This window comes from Delphinapterus leucas, chromosome 1 (assembly GCF_059928025.1).
Source record: "Delphinapterus leucas isolate spDelLeu-1000000601 "Yukka" chromosome 1, BTC_Dleu_Yukka2, whole genome shotgun sequence".
NCBI classification, from domain to species: Eukaryota; Metazoa; Chordata; class Mammalia; order Artiodactyla; family Monodontidae; genus Delphinapterus; species Delphinapterus leucas.
Window position 1 is genome coordinate 90,560,623 of NC_143129.1, and position 27,332 is coordinate 90,587,954.

The window sequence follows — 27,332 nt, forward strand, 5'->3', positions numbered from 1 at the left end:
CAGAGGAATGAAATGTGCAGGAACTAGGCTGTGTGCCCCCTCCCCCTAATTTTTTTTTTTTACCACCACTATTAATAAATTTTAGAGGATTTCTTATTTTTATCTTCTTTTCATTCCCTCTTCCCTAATCTCCTTGTCTTCCAGTTCTGGCATAGTTTTTGGTGTTTCAGATTTAGGCAGTACTTGAGTAGTTACTATGTGCCAGGCATTGAGCTGGGTGCTTTAACAAATATGTGATCATTTTCATCAGTTCTATAAGGTATATAATTCCCCCAATTTTATAAGATGATGAAATTAATCATCTTTGAGTTTTCCATTCTCTGTTTTCCCTTTGTATTTCGATTCTTTCATTGCTCAATTTGAGCCCTTAAAGTTGCTAAGTGTAAGAGTACCTTGAAAATATAGCGCTATCAAAGAAAAGTCATATGTTGCTAAAGTGATTAAGAACCTACGTCATCAACCTGCATATATTCTGAAGGCATCCAGAAATAGCCTTCATTGGTTATGCAAAATTTCCTCATCCTCCTTCTGTGTGTGTGTGGGGGGCGGGCCTGGAGGGGAGTGTTGGAGGAGAGAGAGAAATAAAAATAATTAACCACTTAGTTTTATTATTAGTTTTTCAGGATTGTTTAATAATTTATTTTTTCTAATCTTTTCAAACGTAATCTCTGAGTAAATTGAGGGCTTTCTGGGTCAAAGTAGAAGTACAACTGAATTTAATACAATAATTTTCTAAAGCAATAGCGCTTATTTTTCTGAAATTTAAATTCCCCAGTTTTGTTTTTCTGACAAATGGGTGGTGGGTTAAAAGACATAGATAAAGGATATTATTAAACAACCCACCCCAACAATCAGCTTAAAAAATGGGCAAAGGAGTTGAATAGATATTTTTCCAGAGAAGGTATATAAATGGTCAACAGGCATATGAAAGGATGCTTGACATCAGTAATCATAAGGGAAATGCAAACCAAACCCACGAGATATCACATCATACCTATTAGAATGGCCATTATCAAAAAGACAAGAGACAAGTGTTGGTGAGGCTATGGAGAAAGGGGAGCCTTATGTACTGTGGTGGAAATGTAAATTGGTACAATCGCTATGGAAAACGGTCTGGAAGTTCCTCAAAAAATTAAAGATAGAACTACCATATGATCCAGCAATCCCACTTCCAAATATATATCTGAAGGAAATGAAATTATCTCAGAAGAGATATTTGCACCCCATGTTCATTTCAGCATTATTTACAATAGCCAATTCATGGAAACAACCTATGGATCCACTGACAGATGAATGGATAGAAAAGATGTGAGAGATATATGTATACGGTTGACCCTTGAACAACACATGGGGTTAGCGGTGCAACCCCCTGCACAGTGAAGAATCCTCGTAGAGTCGTACCAGTCCTAAGGGGGATTGGTCCCAGGACCCCCATGGATACTAAAATCGAAGGATGCTCAAGTCCTTTACATAAAATGTCTTAGTATTTGCATATAACCTACCTACATCTTCCTGTTTACTCTAAATCATCTCTAGATTACTTATAATACCCAGTATAATGTAAATGCTATATAAATAGTGGCTGATGTGTGGCAAATTCAAGTTTTGTTTTTTGGAACTTTTTGTAAATTTGTTTTTCAAATATTTTTGATCCACTGTTGGTCCAATCTGCAGATGTGGAATCTGTGGATGCAGAATCTGAGGATAGGGAGGGCTGACTCTATATATACATACATTACTATCCGAATTATTATGTATGTGACTGTGTGTGTGTGTGTATATATATATATATATATATATATATATATGAATATTATTCATTCACAAAAAAGAAGGAAATCCTGTCTTGTGACAACATGGATGTACCTTGGGGGAACTACCCTAAGTGAAATAAATCAGAGAAAGACAAATACTATATGTTCTCACTTACATGTGGAATCTAAAGCAGTTTAGCTCATAGAAATACAGAGTAGAATGGTGGTTGCCAGGGGCTGGGAGGTGGGGGAAATGGGGAAATGTTGGTCAAAGGGTACAAACTTCCAGTTATAAGATGAATAAATTCTGGAGATCTAATGTACAGCATGGCAACTGTAATTAACCGTACTGTATTATATACTTGAAAGCTGTTAAAAGTAAAATCTTATATTGAAAAGAAAAATCTTAAAAAATCACCACACACACTAGTAGACAATTATGTGAGGGGATGTAGGTGTTAACTAACCTTAATGTGGTAATCATTTCACAATATATACATGTATCAAATCATCATGCTGTACACCTTAAACTTACATGTCACATGTAAACAAACATATGTCAATAATATTTCGATAAACCTGGGAAAAAAGAATACTATATGCTGAATTACCAAAGGCTATTACAATCATCTAATCATTACCATTATTAAATTTGTAAGTGTTCTACAAATTTAAAATGTTATTAGTGTTCTATTGTTATCATTTAAGCACTAACATAATTACTAGAATGCTTTTACAAAAAAATTACTAAATTGATCAAAGATGCTGTGAAAAAAAATCCATGTATTTGCACATATTATAATACACTCTAAAATCCAAGTGTTCATTTCTGTATAAGAAATCTTTCTTTTTTCATTCAATTTTATTTTTGTTCCCAGGTTTTGCAAATCGTTTTTCAAAACCCAAAGGACCAAGGAACCCACCATCAACTTGGAATATTTAACACAACTTTGGAAAATCAGCTGCAAGTGAATCTGCAAATGAAACTACTAGAATACTGCTAGCTAGAATAAGTGCTGTATATTCATAATGTATATTCATAATATCTACCATGAAGATACGGTAATGTGTTAATAGCATTTAAAAGCAATATGCAAATAAATGTCAGAAGTTTTACATTTTCATCTCATTTACACTGGGTTGGAAAGCACAAATAGGAGTTTGTCATTTAAGCTATGTATAGAGAATGCTGTATGAGAAAGTTTTACAATGGACTTATTCTTCATTTTTGGAAGTTATTTTTAGTCTACTTTACATTCCTACATAAACTTTAAAAGATTTGTAAAAATTGGATCTCAATTAAATGTCTATATTGTCAGAAGTTACCATAAAAAATGTTTTGAAAAATCTTACCTTGTGGTTACAGTACAAAATTATTGCTTGTGACAATGATTATTCCCTGGGAATTATTTTTGCCTAAATGGAGATACATCTTTCCAAGTGTTGTGGGAAACAAGAGTAGTAAGAAAAAGAAGTTATATTTAAAGAGAATACAATATATATGTAATGACAGGACTTTCCTGGTGGTGCAGTGGTTGAGAGTCCGCCTGCCGATGCAGGAGACAAGGGTTTGTGCTCCAGTCCGGGAAGATCCCACATGCCGCGGAGCGGCTGGGCCCGTGAGCCATGGCCGCTGAGCCTGCGCGTCGGGAGCCTGTGCTCCACAACGGGAGAGGCCACAGCAGTGAGAGGCCCGCGTACCGCAAAAAAAAAAAATAAAATAAAAATAAAATAATAAATATATGTAATGACAGTAATGAGTTTTTCGTTTGGATATACCAAATAACAAGATGTTCAAGCACATTCCTAACAAGCTTTAGCCAATGTTATTCATTTACCAAATCTAGAAGAATAATCAACAAAGTAGCTATCTTTTGGTGGCATTTTTTTTCATTTCAAAGGTCCTATATAAACATGTACAATTTATATCCAACTAACTAGAGGCACTACTAGTTAAAAATTTTTTTCTATATGAATATGGATCTGCCTTATCTTAAAGTTGATCTTTCAAATCTAGTTTTATGTAACTAGTGGGTAATTATTACAAAGGATTCCTCTGACATCCTAATGACTTCACTTAAGTGTTCATAACTTTCTAAAAAATGAAATACTTAAGCAGCATTTGTTCTTCAATATTTTTCATTAGGAATCCCAATGAAGGCACACACTGGATGAAATATTACCTGTTTATTGTAGTGTAATGTACACAAGAGGTGCTCAATAAACTTTTTGGTTTTTAAACTAACTTTATAGTGTTCATCGAGCTGAGTACTTTTCCAGGTACTAGTGTCATCAAACCACAGAGATTTTATCTGAGTACTTTATTGTAATCAATTATTTCCAAATATCTTTATCAAGGCGGTAAAATGTAAAGTGACGATCAAATTGTAAATAAATTTCTTGGCGGAAACCTTGGTGAGCAGTGACGATTTCTGGAGTGTTCTCTGGTAGACACACTTCTCAAATTTATGCAATCGTATACTTACGATTTGAAAAAAATCTTATTAAGAAATTTCAAAACATGTTTTTCCATCTAGAATTTTCCCGTAATTGTAGGGAAGGATTCAAAATAATGGATGAACTCTATACATTTCCAGGCACTAGAGGGGATGTGGCTCGACGGCGAGGTGGGCGGCGCTCACCAGGCTCCCAGGCAGTTCTTGCACCTGCCTTGTCGCGCCTATACTTGTAACCATGGCAATCAGTGGCCAGGAAGAGGTTCAGAAATGTCTGATTTGCAGCTCCGTTCGATTTTAAAGCAAAATCGCCCTCATTTGACATATTACCAAGTTCCTTTTTCCTCTGCATCTCATCGTTTGTCCAGGGGTAAAAGGCCGGGGATTCTTGTACCTCACAAAGGTTATGAGAGGAATAGGAAATTGAAAAGTAACTATGGAGACCAACTCCTCCGTGTAAAATGACGAAGAGGCACACGGAGACGATAATGGGAACGCGCCGACAGACTGAAAGCCATTAACATTGTTTCGGCAGTTAAGGCGGTTGGCGGCAACTCTCCGCCCAGCGGCGGTTGCGTCGCAGCCCGAAGCGTGACTCGGCGCACGCTCCCTTTCGGCTCCTCTGCTCACCGAGCCAGCGACGCGGCGGGGGCACGGAGAACTACCGCTCCCGTGAGGCTCTGCGCGGCCCAGAGTGCTTTACAATAGAGCTCGGTTGGAGGCCCTGCGGAGAAGCTCCGGTAAGTACTGCTTCCTGCCATGTTCAGCTCTGGACGAAGAACGGCCGAGAAGTGGAGAGTGGGGGAGAGACTCCAATGCCCAGCGGGCCGTGCGCGGGCGGCGCTTGCGCGGTACGCGGACGGGGGGGCGGTCGGGCCATTTAAATGTGTGTTTGTGGGTGAAATGGCTGCGCAGGTCGGAGCGGTCCGCATAGTACGGGCGGTGGCGGGGCAGGAGGAGCCGGACAAAGAGGGGAAGGAGAAACCCCACGCTGGGGTCTCGCCGCGGGGAGTGAAGCGGCAGCGCCGAGCGAGCAGTGGGGGGTCTCAGGAGAAGCGGGGGCGGCCGAGCCAGGACCCCCCTCTCGCTCCCCCTCACCGGCGGCGTCGCAGCCGCCAACATCCCGGGCCGCTGCCGCCTACGAATGCAGCCCCAGCCGTCCCAGGCCCTGTTGAGCCTCTGCTCCTGCCTCCTCCGCCGCCACCTTCGCTGGCACCCGCCGGGCCCGCTGTTGCTGCCCCGCTCCCGGCCCCGGGCACTTCGGCCCTCTTCACCTTCTCGCCCCTGACGGTGAGCGCGGCCGGGCCCAAGCATAAGGGCCACAAGGAGCGGCACAAGCACCATCACCACCGCGGCTCTGATGGTGACTCCGGCTCCTGCGTTCCGGGAGAGCTCAAGCACAAGGACAAGCAGGAAAACGGCGAGAGGACTGGAGGGGTGCCTCTAATCAAGGCCCCCAAGAGAGGTGAGAGCAGCCGAACTGCCCCGAGCTTGGGCTCTATCTAGGTCTCTCTCTGTTGCGATATCCCGCCCCTTTAGCCCTGAAAGACTCCAGCTCCCTGCTTACCTCCTGCTGCTCTAGTCCCCTAAGCCCACTGGGGTGGATCCTGGATTTCAAACCGTTGACACCGTCTGACCTACTTGAAGCTTCTCGCTTCGAGGCCGAGCTGTCAGTTACTAACCCCCTTACCAGTTCCCCCTCCCCGAGCCTTTACCAACGTTTGTTTTCAAATTCGCCAGGGTTTCCGCGCCGCGCGGTCCTTGGCGTGGGATTAGTAGGTGGGGTATTGAAAACTGCCTGTCTAAAGTAAAGGCTTGTCGCTGAAATCCCTTTTTTCCTTGTTTTCTTTGATGGAAAGCTTGAATATTCACTCTCCTCTGCTCCACAATATTCACGAGTATGGTTTGGGGCTTTAAGGAGTTTGAATTTGTACCGAGATTAGGCTCGACTCACTGGTTGCCTTAGCTTCTTCAAGGTGAGATATCAAACGCAGTTTATCTTGGTTCTTTTTTTATGTGGAAGTAAAACTCATTTTTAATTTTCATATGAAATCTTAATTTTCAGAAAAGGGATGGGGAAGGATTTCTCTCCCCTTTGATCCTAGAAAATAGGACCAACCAAGCCTCTGAAAAGTTCAGTAGGGGATAGTAGAGACAAGAATTCCAGTTGCTTTTTCATCTCTGCCCGGTGCAACAGATTGAGAATTTATTTATTTCCAATAAACTCGCTAAAGTCAAGAATATTTAGCCCAGAAAATGTAGGACTATCTGAGTGTGGGTTCTAGAGAAGTTAGGTTGACCAAAATTGCTGTTTTCATATTCCCAAGTACCTGTAGCATTTATTTACTTTCTCTTTAGAAGAAGGGTATGGTGGGGGGAGGGATAAGAATTTGGATTATGCCATGTGTTTGTACTTTGTATATGATTTTATATAATTTGTTAGAGTTGTCTCCTCAAGAAGAGTTTAAAATACTTCTATGTTTCTTAGTGCTGGGGCAGTTATTACGTGTTAATGAACTAGTCTTTCAATCTCAAGTTTGGTGAGTCTTGGATTTCTTCCACATATTTGGTCTTAACCTAGGGCTAATTAATTTGTGTGTGTGTGTGTGTGTGTGTGTGTGTGGTGCTACTTCCAGATAGTGCAGTTTGTTGCAAATAATTGCTCAGTAAGTTTTTATTGAATTGAACTAAATCTTTCTTCCTTTGGTGGTATCCAAGTCTTATCCTCAGGAGTAGAATTTGTGCCAAACTGACAGGAATGCCAGTTTCCACCACTAATATGCAATGATCTTGCTCTCTTTAATTTGTGCCTTTATTTCTCACCTTCTCATTTCATGTGTGTATGTGTTTTTGTGTGTTTCAACTGTACAGAGCTAGAGGGAATCTTAGAGATCATCGAAGTCAAATTTGTATTGTTGAAGAGTGAAAACTGAGGCCTAAAGTAGTGAAGAGACTTGTCTAGTCACAGTTAATTAGTAACAGGTACCAAAAAAAAAAAAAAAATCATTGATCTAATAGGGAGTAGAACCCAGGTCTCCTGAATCCAAGTTCAAGCTTCATCCTCCAGCTGCATGATGTTGCTTTCTCTGTTTGCTATTCATGTTTTCCACTTTTTTGCTTATCTTTTCCCTGTGCCTTGGCATCAGAGTGACAGTAGCCAGTCCTATTAAGAATTTCTGTCCTAGTCCCCTTTTATGGGAGGATAGCGGCAAACACATGTATAATAGTTCATAACACAGTGTGCGTCTCTGAAAATTGCAGAGGCCATGTCTTTAAAAAACAAACAAAAACAAACTTTTAACCCAGTGCTGCCTGACAGACCTTTTCTGTGATGATGAAAATGTTTTCTATAAATGTGTTGTCCAGTATGGTAGCCATTTAGTCATATGTGGCCCTTGAACAAATCTTGAAGACTTGAAATGTGGCTAGTGTGACTGAGGAACTGAATTTTTAATTTTATTTCTAATTAATTTATAATTAAATAGTCCTTTTGGCTCTTGGCTACCACAGTGGACAGTGCAGTCCAAACATTTGTGGTTTGCTAGTATGTGAAGGAGGAAAGTGGGTTAAGATTAGGTCATTTAAACATTTTAGCTTTTTAAAAAATTGAGATATAATTGACACATATTATTTTTAATATTATAATGATTCATTATTTGTATATATTGCAAAATGATCACCACAATAACTCCAGTGTAAACATTTTGACTTTTGAATGAGAGACTGTTGGATTATATATTCTGGAGGGAAAGATTCCCTTGTCAAATATGTTGGGGAAAAAACAATAGCCTCCTAGCTATATGACACACACTGGCATTTTAAAAGTTCTGAGAATCTTACAGAAAATAAACTGGTTTAACCTTTGTTTAATCCACGGTTTTGCACTACACTTTGATGGATACCTTTTGTTTTTCCACTAAATATCTTTATACTTGTTATAGTGATGTGCTGGAGGCATGCCTCTGGAGTCAATCTGAGTTTAAATCGTGGCTCTACCACTTACTGTGTGACCATGGACAAATTACTTTAAGCTCCCTCAGTTCCAGTTTTCCTGTCTGTAAAATGGGGTTGTGGTATTTCTTTTATAAGATTGTTTATGGCTTAAGTGAGACAATATGTGGAAAGCACTTAAGTGTCTGGCTGTTATTAAGTACTGTTAAAACTGCTTTTTGTTATTTTATCATGCTTGATCCTTGAAACAACTCTAAGATTAATAAGGAGAGTGGCTAGACCCTTGTTATTTACAGAACTATGTCTTCCCTTTCCTTATCCGCAGGTTTTCAGAAACTCTTTTAACTTTTTATTTTGAGATAATTACATATGCACAGGAAATGGCAAAAATAGTACAGGGAGGTCTTTACTCTTCACTAATTTCCTCCGAAGGTTACATTTTACATAACTATTGTATAATATCAACGCCAGAAAATTAACAAATTAACATTGGTACAATGGTGTGTGTATAATTTTGTGCCATTTTAACACCTGTAGATTAGTTTAACTACCACTGCAGTCAAGGTACACAACTATTCCATCACCACAAAGATGCCCCTTGTGCTATCTCTTTGTAATCTTAGAACTTCCTGTGTCTCCCCACCTTCCCCAACCCCTAGAAACCACTAATTTGTTCTCCAACCCATAATTTAGTCATTCTGAGGATGTTACATAAATGGAATATATATGGTGTGTGATCTTTTGAGATTTTTTTCCCACTCAGCATGTCCTTGAGATCTATTCAAGTTGTATGTATCAATAGCTCATTTTTTTTCATTACTGAGTAGTGTTCTATGGTATGGATATACCACAGTTTAGTCACCTGTTGAAGGACATTTTGGTTGTTTCCAATTTGGCCATTATGAATAAAGCTTCTATGAACATTCATGTTCAGGTTTTCGTGTGGATGTAAATTTTCATTTTTCTGTGAATGCAATTGCTGGGTCATGTGGTTAAGTATATGTTTTGTTTTTGTTTTTTTTTGTTTTTGGAAGATATCGCCAGACTATTTTCTGGAATATCTGTACCACTTTACATTCCCACCAGCAATATATGAGAGATCCACTTTCTCCACATCCTTGCCAGTGTCTGGTATTGTTACTATTTTTATTTTATCTGTTTTAATAATGTGTAATGATACCTCATCATGGACTTAAGTTGCATCTCCCCAATGGCTAGTGATACTTAACATCTTTTCATGCCATCATTTGCTGTCCATATAGTCTCATCAGTAAAATGTCTCTTTAGTTTTTTGCCCATTTTCTAATTGAATTGTTTGCTTTTTTACTATTGAGTTTTGAGAATTCTTGATATATTACAGATATGTATATTCTTTATCAGAATAATGGTTTGCAAATATTTTCTCCCACTCTTCTGTTTTTCTTTCCATCCTCTTAACAGGGTCTTTCACAGAGCAAACATTTTAAATTTTGTTAAAGTCTAATTTGTTGATTTTCTTTTATAGATTATGTTTTTGGTGTCATGTCTGAGGTCCTAAGACCTAGGTCCCATAGATTTTCTCCTGTTGTTTTCCCAAAAGTTTTATTTAACTTTAACTTTTACATTTGAATCTCTGATCCATTTGAGTTAATTTTGTATAATGTGTGTGGTTTAGGTTGAGGTTCTTTTTTTTTTTGCCTATGATATCCGACTGCTCCAGCACCTTTTGTTGAAAAGACCATCCTTCCTCCATCGAATTACTTTTGTACCTTTTTCAAAAATCAAGTTCCACTACCTATTTTTGTACAACCTTTGAGCTAAGAATGGTTTTTACATTTTAAATGGTTGGAAAAAACCCATGACATGAAATCATATGAAATTCAAGTTCAGTGTCCAGAAATAAAGTTTTATTGGGACACCACTCCACTCATTCAATTGTATTGTCTCTGGGAGTTTTTGCACTACAGCAGTATAGACAGTAGTTGGGTGGGATAGACGATATGGCCTGCAAAGCATATGATCTGGCTCTTCGTAGAAGCAGTTTGCTGATCCCTGAGATAGATCATTCAGCTGAGAGACCTGTTCCTGCACACCAACCCGACAGTACTCAATCCAAATTCATGTATAGGTTAATTATAAATTTTGATTCCAGACATTTGGAGTTGCTCATAAATAGTTGAAACAAAAATTTAATCTGTAAATGCTAAGGTAGACTTGCTTTATATGTAAAATGGGAAGTATAGTGACTTTTGAAGAGTTGAAGTGTCACACTTCAGCTTTTCTAGTTAGTATATGATAGAACTGAATCTAGAACCCAGTTTTTTTGACTCATGGTCCAGTTAGCTTTTCACTTTCCACTAAGCACATTTGCATTGTTAATAAAGAGATACTAAAATATTGTTTGATTCTTGCAAGCAACAGGCTTGAATCTTAATTAAATGATAGTTACCTGTGTCTTTTGAAATCCTAATTTTTTCTGTCCCTCTTATTGCTCATAAAAGCCTAGAACAAACTTCCTCAAAAAAAAAACTCCATCAAAAAAAGTAATACTTCTTCTTAATTATTCTTGGCTAATAAATTAATGATTTTAGTAGTATTTTAATATTTTTTTTAAAAAGGAAAGGAGGAAGTTGATTTCCATAGCTCTCTTCTCCACTGTCATTAAAATGACAGGATTGCTCTTATATACTCTAGTGAGTCAGCCTTCCTTTCTCACATTTTTCATCTTTGACCAACTGCCCAACTGCTCTCACAGGGAAAGAGTCCCTAAGTCACACAACAAATTGAAATTTTCTGTGATGTCAGAAAGCTATTGGCAGGAATTTTAATTTAGAAATAGTTTATTGTTTTCAGTGATAGGAGTAGGGAATTATTGGGGGATTATACAGAGGACTGAGATAAACAGATAATCTCATTTATCAGAGCAACACCTTCAGGGACTGATATTTTACTTTACCCGCCTAGAGAGAGGCAAACAGGCCTTTAAGGACATTTTTTGCATAACCTAAATAATGTTATTTTTGTGATTATGTAGGATTATCTTGTCGTGGGCACTCAGTAAATTATTTGTTGAATGTAGTGATGCTCCATTTATTGGAGGCTTTTCCAAGCCACCTCAAGTCCATTAGTTGTAATTAGATAATTTTAGTTGATCATCTAAGGGGAGTAGATAGAGAAGGCAGAAAGAAGAGTTTTGGAGTCAGGTAAGAGTTTGAATCTAGGTTGTCACCTGTTACCTTTGTGACCTAATATAGGTAACATATCTTGTTTCAAGCTGTGTTTTTTTCTCCGTAAAAATGATTTATATATCCACTTCACTGGTTTGTTTGGAGATTAAAATGAGGTAACATACATGATCCCTAGCAGACACTTGATGAATAATAGTTTTCTTCCCTCTTTCAGAGATTTTTCCCCTTTTAATGTGATTCTCTGTGGTCCACCTCATTGTACTCTAGGTTGATAATTTCTAGCTCTAGTTTTTTTTTTAAATTAATTAATTTGGCTGTGTCGGGTGTTAGTTGTGGCATACGGGATCTTCCTTGCGGGGTGTGGGCTTCTCTCCAGTTGTGGCATGCAGGCTTAGTTGCCCCGCGGCATATGGGATCTTAGCTCCCCGACCAGGGATCGATTGAACCTGCGTCCCTTGCATTGGAAGGCGGATTCTTTTCTTTTTTTTTTTTTTTTTTTTTACGGTACGCCGGTCTCTCATTTTTGCGGCCTCTCCCGTTGCGGAGCACAGGCTCCGGACGCGCAGGCTCAGCGGCCATGGCTCACGGGCCCAGCCACTCCGCGGCATGTGGGATCCTCTGGGACCGGGGCACGAACGCGTGTCCCCTGCATCGGCAGACGGACTCTCAACCACTGCGCCACCAGGGAAGCCCTCTTTTTTCTTTTTTTTAAAAAATTAATTATTTTTGGCTGCGTTGGGTCTTCGTTGCTGCGTGTGGGCTTTCTCTAGTTGCGGCGAGTGGGGGCTACTCTTCGTTGAGGTGCACGGGCTTCTCGTTGCGGTGGATTCTTGTTGCGGAGCACGGGCTCTAGGCACACAGGCTTCAGTAGTTGTGGCACGTGGGCTCAGTAGTTGTGGCTTGTGGGCTCTAGAGCGCAGGCTCAGTAGTTGTGGCACACGGGCCTAGTTGCCCTGTGGCATGTGGGATCTTCCTGGACCAGGGCTCGAACCCGTGTCCCCTGCATTGGCAGGCAGATTGTTAACCACTGCGCCACCAGGGAAGTCCCTGGAAGGCAGATTCTTAACCACTGGACCACGAGGGAAGTCCCTCTAGCTCTAGTTTTGATATCCCAGAATTATTGCCAATTATTTCAAGGAATGTTATCAAATATTATTATTATGAAAATGATAAAAATGGTGAGGGAGGACTTAATTGTGTGTCAAATACTGAGATGAGGGCTTTATATTCATTGTCTCATTTAATTCTTACAATAACTCTGAAATAGATACTAGCATTAATAACATTTTAGATGGTAAAAGTTTAAGGAGATTTATGAGCTTGCCCAGAGGTCTTAGTGAGTAGTGGAGCTGGGACATTAACCTGGGTGTGTCTAACCGTAAAAGCATCTGCTCTTCAATAATATACTCTACTGCCTCTACAATTAAACTTTTTGCAGTAATAATAGCAGTTAACATGTGTTGAGTATTTGTCATGTTTCGGGACTATTCTAAATGCTTATATGCTTTGTTTCATTTACTCTGCACACTGATTTTATGAGGAGGTACTGTTGTTTTCCCCCGTTTTACTAATGAGAAACAAGGTACAAAGAAATTAACTTGCAAAAGGTAATACTGCTAGGAAGTGGTAGGACAGGGATTCAAATCTAGCCAATCACTCTTAAACACCATAATTAGAGGGGTGGCAGGTAAAGTAAGGCAGTGTTGTAACTGTACAGTGATTTACTAAAATGATGGCTTCCAGATCTGCAGTTTTTTGTTTTTCCTTTTTAGTCAGGATGTTATGTGGAGCTGGAAGAACTTTTAATAAGACCAAAGAGAATTTACTTTCAGAAAATAAAACTTTAGCCTTTATTCTTTATTATGATTAATAAAATATAAAAAATTATAATTGTTTTGCTTATCCACCGTAATTTTTAGGAAGTGAGGATATTACGTATTTTTCAGTTCTAAGCTGTAATTCAGACATAAGAATGGTGTTAATGAACTTAAGTTTTGTAATGTGGAAAGGTAATTTTTTTTTCATTAATGAAAGCTTTCAATAGTGATGTTAAATAAATGATACTATTTAATAGCTGATAATATTAATGGTATTAGCACATATGAGGATTTTATTGATAGTGTCATGTATTAATCTATAGTTATAATGACCTTTTTTAAGACAGCCAGCAATTTATCTCTCATATGTTTGTATCTTCCTCTGTAGAGTTACATACTTCTCTTTATATTTAATTTCACAGTTTGATATGTGAAAGCTTTCCTTAATCACAGATACAGTGTATCTTGGCTCTTTTTCTATAAAAGAACTGATGTCAATAAATATTCACTTCTGCACTGTAGGGAAATACTCAAAATATTACTTCCTGAATACATTTTCTGGAAAGCTAAAAACACTCTACCAGAAATGGAAAGATTGTGAAGACTTGAGACATTGATTTTTTTAAAAAATTGATATATAATTGACATACAACATTATGTAAGTTTAAGGTATACAACATTGATTTGAAATATTTATTGCAAAGACTTTCTTTTAAATAACATTTTTAATGTTAGGAAAGACAACCCCAGTATCATTCTTCTAAAGCAACGGTGACTAACTTACTGTAATAACCTTTAACAACTTTGTGTATGTATGCCATTCTCAATTAGTTGCCATCACAATAATTCAAAAATAAATTTTGTTTATTCATGGAAATTCATTAGCTAGTGTGATACAAGTAGTCTCAAGTTTCTGTATAAACAAAGGCAAGCTTTATCTCAGCCTTAGATAAGAATCAAAATTTGAAAAATAGGATTAGTGAGGAGATTGAAATTTATTTCATATTTTAGACTTTTATGTTGAAATATGAGATTACAATCAATTTAAGGCCCTTTTCATTTCCTTGTGCAGTGTTTTTTTTGAGATGGGTTGTGTTAGACTAATTAAATGGTTCTCATATAAATGAGTTTTGGAATGAAACCCATAGAGCCTTGGCCATGATAGAAATACCATTGGTAAGCTGATAGTATAGAAAATGTGTTACAATCAAGGCAGCTCCTTCTTGGTGTTAATTTCAGTGGCAGATCTAGGTCACAATTCATCTTCTGCATACCAAATACCTCCTTTGAAGCTTAAAATAACCTATCTATTCATAGGTATTTTTTCTTTTTCTTTCTCTTTCTTTTTCTTTGCTTTTTTTTTTTTTCCCCTGTGAAATTGCCAAAACATTTAGCAGAGGGTAATTAGATGACTATTTTAAAATTGGTCTAACCTTTATATTTAATTGCATTAACATTTAGTTGCTTGGGAGACTTGCCCAAATTACTGATTTGATATATGGGAAAAGTATTTAGATTAATTTTATCTGGTAAGAAATACAAATTACTGTTACTACGTATTTTAAGAATTCTCAAAGATTTAGTTACATATAAAATAAAAGATTGCTTTTCCTCTTGCCACTTTAAACAATCTAATTACATTACATTTTGGTATATGATTTCAGTTTACCTATAAGTGATGCTTACAAATGAAGGGCTTTCTTTTTGTTGTTTAAAATCAAATATTAAACAGAATGAAAGTCATTTGGTATCTGTACACTCACTTTAAAGTCTGACTTGTACATTTAAATATTTTCCTTAGAAGGTTTTATAACTTCTGTAATATCTGGTGACTTGGAATGATTTTGTATTGAGTGGTGCAATTTGTCATATATTTACACATTATACCAAGTAAATTCTTTACTGTAAAAGTTATTGAACTTGTTCTTCCCAGATGTAGTAATAGGATTAATTGGAGTATCTGTCTTAACACTGAATTACTTGAATCATGTCAGAAGTACTGTTTTTGGGTGGATAAATTCTATACAATAAATACCACACCAAGCTTGAAGGTTGGTGAGGACTATACCTGTTATTTAATCCTGAATATTTCTTGCTGGGACTATTTCCCAACTAGTAAATAAAGATGCCATTCTATTTTGGGTTTATCAATCTGTGATAATCCTTTAAAAATTAAAAGTAATATTTTAAATTATAAAAGTAATGTATGTTTATTGTAGAAATTAGAAAATATAGGTAAGCGAAAAAGAAGAAAGCTAGACATTTATAATCCTACCGGCCTAGATAACTGGCATTAATACCTTGGTGTATATTTTTCCAGATAGTTTTCTGTGTTGTGTATATATGAAATATATATAGATAAGTCATACGTTTTTCACTTTAGGTCCTTTGCTTCCCTCTAGAATATTTTTCCCTAGAAAACATGCCTGGCTTGTCTTATTATTTAGGACTCAGCCTAAATGTCATCTCCTAAAGAGAGCTTCCCCAGCATCTAGAGTACCATACTGATACTTTCTCTTTGAAGTCCAAATAGATTATAAGGTCCAAGAGGGTAGGGATCATATCTGTCTCAGTCAACACTGTATCTCTAGTGCTCAGCAGTGTCTCTGGCATATAGTAGGTACTTAATAAATGTTTGAATGAATATTTAATATTATAAAAATAAGATCAGATTATACATACGTTAGATGCTCTGGAAAGAAAGGTAAGATATATACCACTGACCTTAGATTGCTTACAGCCTAGAGGAAAGGTGGAAAATTAATGTGTTAAGTGCTGTAATAGGGGAAGTACAGTATTAAGGAAGCACATAGTAGGAGTAGCTATCCAAATTGGGTGGGAAAGAGTTGTTAGAGAAGGCTTTCTGGAAGCATGACAATGTAAACATTTCATAACCTTGTAATTTGTCAGTTCTTTTTACCTATAATATAATTTAGAATGGCTGGGTAGTATTTTATCAGTATGTAAGTACCAGAGTTTAATCCATATTCTGTTTTTAGTCATTTAGGGGATTCCCTAAATAACACTGTCGTGGATATCTTTATGTTAACTTTTCTTAGTTATTCTCTTGGGTAATTTTTACTTGGGGGTGGAATTTATGGGACCAAGAATTATAAATATTTCCAAGGCTTTGGTGCATATTCATTTTGGGGGTACCAAATTGCCCTCCATGAAGGTTGTACCAGTTTATATTTCTAGCAACAGTGTATAAGAATTCCTTCCCACCCCCGGTCTTGCCAATTTGTTAGGCAAAATGGTGTCTTAACAGCTTAATTTGTCTTTGATTCGCCTGTATATATCATAGTAACTTGTAGACAAACAGCAAAATATGGTGAGCTTTAATTTAGATTTTACAGTGGTTCCTGAACAGATATTCCATACAGTATGGCATATGTGAAATTATTTGGATATTATCTTTAGTTTTGATTGTAAGTCATATTGTTATATGCTTACCTTTGCATTACCTACTTTTTAGCATAATTTTCAATCCAGAATATTTTTGTATTTTAAGATCTTTGTCTCATTCATTTTATAAACATGTAAATTATAGTGGCAAATTCAGAGAAACTGAGAATAGGCTATTTAATTTGAGATTGCATACCTTAAGAAGCTTGTATGTTGACATAAGGCCTAGCAACTAACTTCTTTTTAATTATTGTGGCCAGAAACACCAGATGAAAATGGTAAAACCCAGAGAGCTGATGATTTTGTCTTGAAGAAAATAAAGAAGAAAAAGAAAAAGAAACACCGAGAAGATATGCGAGGAAGACGCCTTAAAATGTACAATAAGGAAGTACAAACCATCTGTGCTGGCCTGACCCGCATCAGTAAGGAAATCCTCACCCAAGGACAAATAAATAGCACTTCAGGAGTTAATAAGGAGTCCTTCAGGTATCTGAAAGATGAACAGCTGTGTCGATTAAATTTGGGCATGCAAGAATATCGGGTACCCCAGGGAGTACAAACACCTTTTATGACTCACCAGGAACATTCTATTCGTAGAAATTTCTTAAAAACAGGTACTAAATTTAGCAACTTTATTCATGAGGAACACCAGTCCAATGGTGGTGCTCTTGTCCTTCATGCTTACATGGATGAACTCTCATTTTTGTCTCCAATGGAGATGGAGAGATTTTCTGAGGAGTTTCTTGCTTTGACATTCAGTGAAAATGAGAAAAATGCTGCTTACTATGCTTTAGCAATAGTGCATGGAGCGGCCGCTTATCTCCCAGACTTCTTGGACTACTTTGCTTTTAATTTCCCCAACACTCCAGTGAAAATGGAAATTCTGGGCAAGAAAGATATTGAAACAACCACCATTTCAAATTTTCACACTCAGGTAAGGTAAAATCATTGTTAAATTATTTAGTAAATACAGGTTACAGTATCTCAAAAGTTTTAACTTCATTCTGTTGCATAGCACATACCAGAACACTTTTGATTAAAATTCATGGTGGTAAAAGTGGTTAAAATTGTTTTTTTATAACTCTGATTGAAAAATCTTAATTCCTGAAGTTCTTTGGGATGTGGCTTCTTACTTGCTTGGTCTAAGAAATGTTTTATACATGTTTTATGTCATTTTTTGTGGAACAAATTTTTGTGGAAAATCAGCTTGAAAACCAATTCAGTTTTTCACAAATTGGATAATGTTAGTATGGAGGATGTGATTTCGATCTGATAGCCTCAAGGTAACTTTAGTTAAGACTTACCTTTTATGTCATAATAAAACACATGAGGGCATTGGCCTGTTTATTTGTCAGGTTTTTGCTGTTCTTGTTTCTCTTCTTTCAGTAACTTGTTGGCAGTCTGTCCCAGAAACATACCCCATTTATGTGACTTGGAAGTGTCACTAGGAAGACCGCCATAGCCTCTGCTCCTTCTGCCTTTGCACTGTTGTAGGTGAAGACATTTTCTAAAGCCTTGCTTAGGCAGCTAGGCTTAAGTCAGCAGGGAAACCTCTCCTTCCTAACCAGTGGTTTTTAACCAATCATTTTTTCAATGAAGTTATTTTAGGGCATGAAAAGTGGTTGATAATGTGTCCTAGTTTTTTTCTTGCTTGCTTTTCTCATAAGGATTATGAACATGAATGGTCAGCTATAAGCTTGTATTATAAGATATAAATTCTGCACAGGTTTAGTGGAGAATATTTCCTCTTTAGAGATTTATGATTATATAACCTATTTTTTCAGGTTATCTAATAATTTGCTGCCATTCTTTTCCTTAAGATTTTTTTTTTAGGTGAATAGACTTGCATAATAAGACTCTCAGCTGCCTGCATTACAGTGGTTTCAAGCCACTTAGATATATATGAAACCTTCTCTAATTTGAATCTTTTAGTGATTCTTACCATCCTTACCTCCAATGAGGGGAGTATCCAGTTTAGATTTACGAGCTTCAGAATTTCTCTAATTGAAGTTCTCTCTGCAGTAGAGAGAGCAGGAGCAGCCAATCTGGAGAGGTCGCAAGATGGGGCTGCCCAAGATGTTGGAACACGATGTGCAATAAAGGGCTTCGTCTTGGATTTTGGCCTTGTTACCACAATCAGGTACCGAAGTGCTGACTTTTGTAGTAGATTTTGTTTTTTCTTTTTTTTAAAGGAGTTTTGCCCTTTGAAAGTTAAGGAATCCTATTTTTATAAATATTGGAAAAGGGACTGAAAACAGTTCTTTTAATATAGTCCATAATCCTCCTAAGTCCCTATTTAACAAAGAAAGATATTGCTGAGAGCAGAATTAATGTGCTCTATCATTTTTTTAGTTTAGAAAAATGCAGCAAACTTTCTCTTCTAATTGATAGACCAGCAAGCATATCTGAGAAATAAGCCAGAAACTTGGGGGGAAAGAAAGTCTTGGTTTTGTAATGGTGACTTTTTAACTTTCATATTAGTCTCTAGAGGATCAAGCTTATATGTTAATAGACAGTACCCAGTCTAAATAGTTAATAGAAGAAAATATCTCTAAATATTCCCTGCTGATTTTTGTCCTCCAATTAATTTTTTTAATGGAGCTGAAATTTAAATGACTGTACCAACAACTTACCTTGAGATTTACTTTGAGATTTATAAAATAACCACTTTTTAAGAACATATCAGTTTATTATTAAGTTAAATATCATTAATTACTTCAACCACATAAGAATATTGAGGACTATTAAGTAAGTCTTGTGCTCTGGTGATCCGGTAACTTAATTTTATTTATGAATTTTCAGTCATTGGAGAGGCATACGGGGTGCGTATAGGAGGTTGTTGTAGCCCATGAAACTATTTTGCAACTAGAATCTTCGGCATACGTCGGGATGGAAGCTAATACAGTAGTTCAAATTTGTTTAGCACTTCATGGTTTATAGAAATGCTTTCACATTCATATCTTAATATTTGAAATAATCTGTGGGGTAGGTATGCAATTTTATCTGTTTTCCATTGAAGAAACTGAGGCTTGGAGATGTTCATTGTTATACAGGGTCATGTAGCTAGTATATAGAAATAGGGAATTCCCTGGCGGTCCGGTGGTTAGGACTCAGAGCTTCACTGCCAAGGGCCTCGGTTCAGTCCCTGGTTGGGGAACTAAGATCCCACAAGCTGTGGGGGTACACCCGCCCCCCAAAAAGAAAAAGAAATAGTATGCAAACCTAAGCCACCTGAACAATTGATACATTCTTTTACCATACTCCTTCCCTCATTGGAATATGAGACTAGTGCTTTTATTTGTCTAAACATTGGAGAAGAGACTGATGTTTTATTTGTCTAAACATTCTGGTCAGTGAAATTAAAATAACTCAGTTTAACACAATATTCAGAAAGCTATTATTTTTCACAAATAACTTTAGATTGTTGGGAATTAAGTGAATACGTTAGGAATTCTGTGTTTTGTGAAGTCTTATGAAGTTCTGTTAAGCCTATATATAAAGCGAGGTAAGTTTATTATGTTATAGACACAGTTAATAGAAGTTATTTATAGTTTAAATATGTAGCCATGATAATTATTCATGACTATAGTTCAAGACAGTTTATTCAGCAAACATATTGAGAACCTACCATGTACTGCACAATCTGTTCTTAAAAGGACTAATTGATGAGCTCAGTCTAGTGGAAGAGATGAATAAACCAGCAATTATAATATAGTTTGATAAATACTAGAATAGAGGTATATACAGGCAAAACCTTATAATAGAGGGAGCACAGTTTGTGGTGTTACCTAACTCAGACTTGAAGTGATTGGAAAAGGCATTTTAAAGACTGTGATGCTTGAGTAGAGTCTTTAAAGAAGATTACTTAGCATAATAAGTGCATTTTAAGCAAAGCAAATAATGGCCTATGCAAACACATGGAGTCATTAGAGAATGTGGCACTTTCAAGGAGCTGCAAATAGCTTGACATGGCAAGAGTACATGCTGACTGTTAAGGGGAGTTAACACTGGAGAGAGACAAAATCAGAATTGTGAAGAGCTTTGTATGATGTGCTAAAAAAAGTTATTACTTTTTCCCAAAGGTAATGGGGAATCATTGGTGAATTTTAATAGGGAAAAGCTATCAAGTTATGTTTGCAAAGATTACACAGTAGTCTGAAGGGTGGAATTGAGGAGGAAAATGAGATTGGAAGCAAGAAACTGGTTAAACCAGTTACTGTGGTAACTAGATCGGAAATGATCCATGTCCAGACTGATATTGACATTAGAGAGGAAGAAATGAAATTTGAGAAATAATTAGAACATGGGATTAATTGCACTTGATGAGGGAGAAGGATGGAGTCTTAAAAAAATGTGGTTTGGACAAATGGGTGGATGGTGGTGCTGGTCACAAAGTCAATACAGGGTTGAAAAAGTTGGTTTCTAGGAGTGTAAGGTATTGATGAGTTCAGTTTGAGATATTTTATGTTGAGGTACTTGTGAAGACTAACAGAAATGTCTGTCAGGTAGTTGAGTAAATGGATCTAAGACTGGGAGACATCTAGGCCGGAGATGCAGAAGTTGGACCATTAGCACGTAGGTGGTCCAGGGAAAGCGTTAGAAATGGAAGAGATGAAGCTATGAATGGAATTCTGTGATGCACCCACATGTATGAGGAGCATGGGAAAAGATCAAAAAGAAAGAGAGGTAGAAGGAAGGTTACGGATAAGTTTTCTAGATATTAAGAATGATGGAGGGCTTAAATATCATGTCTGTATTATGGGTCAAGTAAGGACAGAAGAGTGTTATGTTGCTTAATTACGAATTTAATTGGACACATTGTCAAGACTGGTGCTTTGCAAACAATGACCATCTAAATACTGTAAATTACGCTTTTTTATTTTTTAGAAGCTTGCTACTTGCTCTATGAATAAATTTGATATCACTAGGGAGCTTACTAGAAATGCAGACTCTCAGACCCCTACCCAGATCTTCTGAATCAGAACCTGCATTTTAACAAGCTCCTCAGGTGATTCATATGCATATTAAGGTTTGAGAAGTACTACTTGAGAACTCACCTGTTCTATCTGGAGGAAGTAAAATGTAAGTTTGTTTTGTGCAAGAAAAATTACAGCTTCTGTTACTTTTATATTTTTAAATGATTGTAGTAACAAAGCTAGGATGCACATAGAGGTGGTTTTTTTTTTTCTTTTACTGTTCTATAAAACTCAATTGTTTTAACACCAAAAGAGGTAAGTTCATGATAAATAGCAATTGAAGCACCGAGCCGATCCTCAAATTTGATTTCTTCTCTCTCAGCAGTTGATACAGGATAACTTTGTAAAGTTGTTTCCAATCTAAAGGACTACATATGTATTGATACAGTATGGTATTTTTATAATTCTGTAGGATTATTCAGGTCTAATTAAGTTTTAAATAGTCATTGGTTAATAACAATTTTGACCAAAAAGTTTTAAGTGTTTGTGGAATCTTTTGGTCAGTTAATAGAGAAAAATTAGTGTTCACTTAGAAATTTTTTTTTTTTGCTTAGCTGTTATATCTTGTAATTATTGGCTACTTGAAAACTTTTTTTAATGGTTTTCAACTTTGAAGTGTGATAGTTCTGCAATAAGTATGCAATCCTTAGCTCTCCTTATAAAAACCCTGTGGCAGCTGATAAACGGATTGAAAATTCAGATATTCTTCTGGTGATTTTATGGACTAAAAGGATTTTAGAGTAGGTGGGGGCCATTTCCAAGCCTTTGTTTTATAGATGAGGAAGGTCACATTTTGGTTGACCTTTCCCAAGGTTAAATAGTGGCAGATCTTCAAAGAGGAATTGTTTTTTCCTCTGTCTCTGGATGGTGTTTAATCCTGTAGGTGAGGGTTTAGCAAATTTTAATGTGCCTATAAAATGCACATTTTGATTTTGTAGGTCTAGATTGGGGCTTTAGAGTCTGCATTTCTAACAAGCTCCTGGATGACGTTGATGTTGCTGGTCCAAGAATCAGCAAGGCTATAAGTGTTAGATTCTATACATGAATTGCAAATAGAAGCAACAAACAACACTAAAATATATGTGAAGTTAAATGGGGAGTTGTTTTAAGTATCACCATCTGAGACTGATTTCACCTTATAGTATCTTAGGTAATTGAAGGTCGTATATGGAGATGAAGGGTATGTGGTAGGGGAGGGAGGGGATTGATTTTACAAATATGTCTAGCATAATAGGATTTTGTTCTCTTTATCTAGCAGATGTGCGTATTTTAAGTTCTGCTTTTTTTAAAAAAAAATTTTTCCATATGTATAATATTGAAATCTTTTACCGAGGATCATACTCTTAACTTCAGGTGGTAGTTGAAGTTCTTACAACTGTTATTGTTACCGCTATAAAATGGTAATGTCTACTGTTCCAGAGAAAATCAGCAAATGTTATTCCTTCATTGTGTGTTGTGGTAAGGCTTAAAACGGGCTTATTAGGTGTTCCCCATCTTTGAGTATCATAATTAACATGTTATGGTGTACTGCTACTACTAATTAAGAGAGTAGAACTAGTAGATGCTTTGTAGCTTGGTAAATAACTTCGAAACTCTTAAGGAGCTGCACATCAGTGTGTTACATAAAAGGAAAAATAAATATTTTAGGTAGCTGACTTTATAAAGCAGTATAAAAATGGTAGGTTCTGGGTTTTTATTTCTCATTCTAAGTACAGCTTATAATAAACTCATTTTGACTCACACTGCTATATTTTTAAAGTGGGAATGTCTTTCTGTTCACAGGTCACAAGGTTAGGAAGATTGCTGGCTAGCTTTTTCCTTTCTGTTTTTTAAACAATCAGCCCGAAAAGCCTTCTTCCTGAAACATGAGTCCTGCGCAATAATTATTAACCCCCCACCCCCACCCCCGCCACCTGCCACTCCTCCTCCAGGGTTCTTCCGTATTGTGTATTTCTAGCTTGGTGTTCTTCTAAGTTTTTCTTTTTTAAAAAGAAGTTTTGTTTGTTTGTTTTCTGGAGCAGTTTTTGGTTCACTGCAAAATTGAGAGGAAGGTATGGAGATTTCCCATATACTCCCTGCTCCCACATATGCATAGTTCCTCCCACTATCAACATACCCCCCCTGCCAGAGTGGTACATACATTACAATTGCTAAACCTACACCGACACATCGTAATCACCCAAAGTTCATAGTTTACATTACAATTCACTCTTGGTATTGTACAATCTATGGGTCTGGACTAACGTATAGTGATAATGTGTCCATCATTATACTAACATAAAGAGTATTTTCACTGCCCTAAAAATCCTCTGTGCTCTGCCTAATTCTTCTCTTTCTCCCCTTCTCCCAACCCTTGGCAACCACCGATGTTTTTAGTGTCTCCATTGTTTCAACTCTAAAAGAATGTCATATGGTTGGAATCATATAATATGTAGCCTTTGCAGATTGGTTTCTTCCACTTAGTAATATACATTTAAGGTTCCTGCATGTCTTTTCATGGCTTGATAGCTCATTTCTTTTTAGGGCTGAATAATATCTCATTGTCTGGATGTACCACAGTTTATTTATCCATTCACTTACTAAAGGACATGTTGGTTGATTCCAAGTTTTTTCAGTTGTGAGCAGAGTGGCTATCTTAACTGATTTATGGCTATCCTTATTAAAAGGTGTATTATTGGGAGCACAGCTGAGCTTATTTAACACTCAGCAATTGTTATAGGATAACTTTGTAAAGTTGAGTTTCTAATCTAAAGGACTACATATGTATGGACACAGAGCAATATATATATTCAAATTTTAAACTTTTATAGATATTATAAATAAATTTAAAAATTTAACACATGCAAAGCTAATGACTATTTTCTTATAGTCATTGTCCCCCTATGTACAAATTGTCCTCCCCTACCCACTGTACCTTTTGATTTTACTCAAGATTGAGTTTTCCCTGTTTGGCATTATGTCTCTTGCTTCCACAGCAGTCTTACTTTTTTTGTTTTTTGCTCTCTACTTACCTCCCTCCAATCCTCATTACACTTACTTCTTCCTCCACTGTGCCCCCAACGCATTCTTTGGGAAGTGGTAGAACTCAATTTGTTCTTTGCTTTCAGTGCCATTTCCAGGCCAGAGTTTCTCAAATATGCCAGACCCTAAGAATAATCTGGGGTTGCTAGTTCCAAACACATATTTAGAATCTCAGGTTCCATTCCTGGAAATTTTGATTCATTAAGTCTGGAGTGACGCCTGAGATAAATACCTCAAGTGATTCAATTCCTATGATCAGGCAAGTTTAAGAAACACTGTTTTAAGCTGTATGCCATCTACCAATACTCACATTCCGTTCATTTGACCAGTAGATACAATCCTCTTAGAATTTCATAGAATCATAAACCAAGGGCTTTTGGAGATAATCTTGTCTAACTTCTACCTAGTGCAAATGTTTTTGAAAATCAGTTTTGGATTGATATTTATTCAGGAGCTTGTCTCTTCATAACATTTCATAAGGCCTCCAGTGGGCCCTCAACATTGTGTAGGAAACTTCTTTTCTTTGGTCAACTTGCTTGCCTTTTCTTCATGATGATTGTTTAGACTTTTTGCCTGTATACATCTTTTCTGCATTCCCTCCTGTTAACGATAGAGAAGCTATCTCACTTCCTCCTCAGAAGTTAATCCTTCTGCCTGTGTTCTGGATTCTATCCCTCACCTTGTTTAGGATTTTAAAAAAATTGTCACAAAGTATACATATCATGAAATTTACTATTTAACTATTTTAAAGTATTCACGGGCATTAAATACTTTTGCAGTGTTGTGCAACCATCACGACTATCCATTTCTAGGACTTTTTCATCATCCCAAACAGAAACTCTATACCCATTTGCTTAGGACCTTAACTCACCCCCATCCCATCTTTACCCCTTCCATTCCCATACAAAGAAAATTGCACGTGATTTTAAGTGAATTCCTGCTTTATATGTTTCCTTTATTTTTATTAAAAGAATGGTTTTTTTCTCCCCAGAAGTCAGTCTTTATTCTGAATATGAGGTTTATCATTTCTATATATCTTCTAATAGTTTGCTATGCATGTATGAATGTATAAACTGTATATAACAATTTTGTGTGATTTAACACTTTATAAATAGTATACTGCATGTATCATTCTACAGATTGCTTTGGTTCAACATTGCTTTTGAGAATTATGTTGATACATGTAATTCTAGTTAGTTCATTCATTTTAACCACTATATTTTTTTTGTTGTTTGACTATATCACTTTATTCTCCTGTATTTGGACATTTAACATGTTTACAGTTTTGTAATATTACTGCGTTGAAGTAAGAATATATTTAGAGGTCTATCCTGAGATGTATTGGTATATATCTTGTATATATCCCACGTATCCTATACATGTATATCCTGGGATTTCTGTTTGCCTTTTTATCCTCTTCTGGGATTCCATGACTATTCTGTTGCCTCATTTCAGTGACTCAGATGAGACCTCACATGTCTGAAAAGACTTTCTTCTACCGTTAAATTTGATTGGTCATTCAGATAGGTGTGGAATTCTAGGTTGGAGGTCATTTTTCTGCAGATAAAAGGTGTTACTCCACTGTCTTTATTTAAGCTTCTAGTGCTGCTACTGAGAAATCCAATGTCAAGTTGTCCTGTTTTTTTCTCTCTGGAAGTTTCAAAATCTCTTTCCTATAAAATTTCAAAACACTGAGAATAATGTGTCTTTAAATGGGTCTTTTTTTGTTGTTGTTTTTTGATTTTTAATTTATGAAAGATTTCAGACATATAAAGAGGGGTAAAGAATAATAACAAACACCTGTGTTGTTGCCACCTGGCCCAAGGCATAAAGCATCACCAGTGTAGTTGAAAGCTACCTGCAACCTCTGTGATTTTCTCAGATCTCATTGGAATGAGTCTTTTTTTTATTCACTCTGTTGAACGTTTAGGTTTTTTCAACGTGGGAATGCATATCCTTCCATTTGGGTAAATTTTCTATTATTTCTTTGTTAATTTCCTTACCTCAGTTTTCCTGTCTTCTTTTTCTAAAACTTTTGAGTTGGGTGTTAGGCCTCCTGGCTAAACCATTAATTTTCTTATTGTTCCTTTTATTTTTCTTTGTCTTTTTATTCTACTTTCTGGGGAGATTTTACTATCTTCTTTTTCTCCTGTTGATTTATTTCAGCTGTAATACTTTGAATTTAAGAGCTTGTTCTTATTTTTTGTTTTTTTCATTAAAAAAAAACTTTCCTGTTTTTATTTCATGGATGCAATGTCTTCTTTGATCTCTCTGATGATATTAATTATTCTTGTTTTGAAATTTTCTTTTATGCTCTAAGGTGTCTCTGTTTCATCAAGTTTGTTTTTGCTTGTCTTAATCTTCTGTTTATGTTAGTTATTTTCTTCAAACATCTGGTGATCTGTTTATATTTAAATATGAGTCAGTACGAAACTGATTAGAAACTCTGTAGGACTTATAATAGGACTTATCATTTGATGACTGGGTAGGGAATCTGGCCATATCATTGTAGAAAAGCTCCCAGTATCAGCATTTAGAGGTCTTTTCTTTGGGGCTTTTAATTTTTACAGCTGAGAGTCCACCACATTTTTGCCAGAGGAGCAGAGTAGCTTATATCCTTGTCTGCTAGAATTCTTGGAGGTGAACTATGAAAGTAGGTAGGTGATTTCATCGTTAAAATATGTGGAATTTTAATTCCCTCTTTTCAGTATACTGGGTCTCTTCCATACTTGTGCCTGGTGTTTTTGTTTCTATAGTCTTCTGGTTAACTTTCTCCACAAAATAG

At 36.6% G+C, this 27,332-nt stretch overlaps 2 protein-coding genes across 7 annotated transcripts in view; both read left to right on the top strand.

Moving 5' to 3' along the window:
* The window catches only part of PTPN22 (protein tyrosine phosphatase non-receptor type 22), a 50,943-nt gene extending 46,944 nt beyond the window's left edge, over window positions 1-3,999 (top strand). For all 4 annotated transcript variants that reach the window (XM_022584026.2, XM_022584025.2, XM_022584027.2 and 1 more), the window contains one exon: window positions 2,633-3,999. In XM_022584026.2, the coding sequence (XP_022439734.1) occupies window positions 2,633-2,697 (65 nt within the window). In that variant the 3' untranslated portion in view covers window positions 2,698-3,999. The remainder of the gene's footprint in view (window positions 1-2,632) is intronic.
* Window positions 4,000-4,856: 857 nt separating this feature from the next.
* Window positions 4,857-27,332, top strand: part of RSBN1 (round spermatid basic protein 1) — a 42,894-nt gene continuing 20,418 nt past the window's right edge. For 2 of the 3 annotated variants that reach the window (XM_022584036.3, XM_089917645.1), the window contains exons 1-2: window positions 4,859-5,675; window positions 16,811-17,484. In XM_022584036.3, the coding sequence (XP_022439744.1) occupies window positions 4,970-5,675; window positions 16,811-17,484 (1,380 nt within the window). In that variant the 5' untranslated portion in view covers window positions 4,859-4,969. Of the gene's footprint in view, window positions 5,676-16,810; window positions 17,485-18,572; window positions 18,691-27,332 lie in introns of all 3 variants that reach the window. The other variant, XM_022584037.3, reaches the window with a different exon arrangement.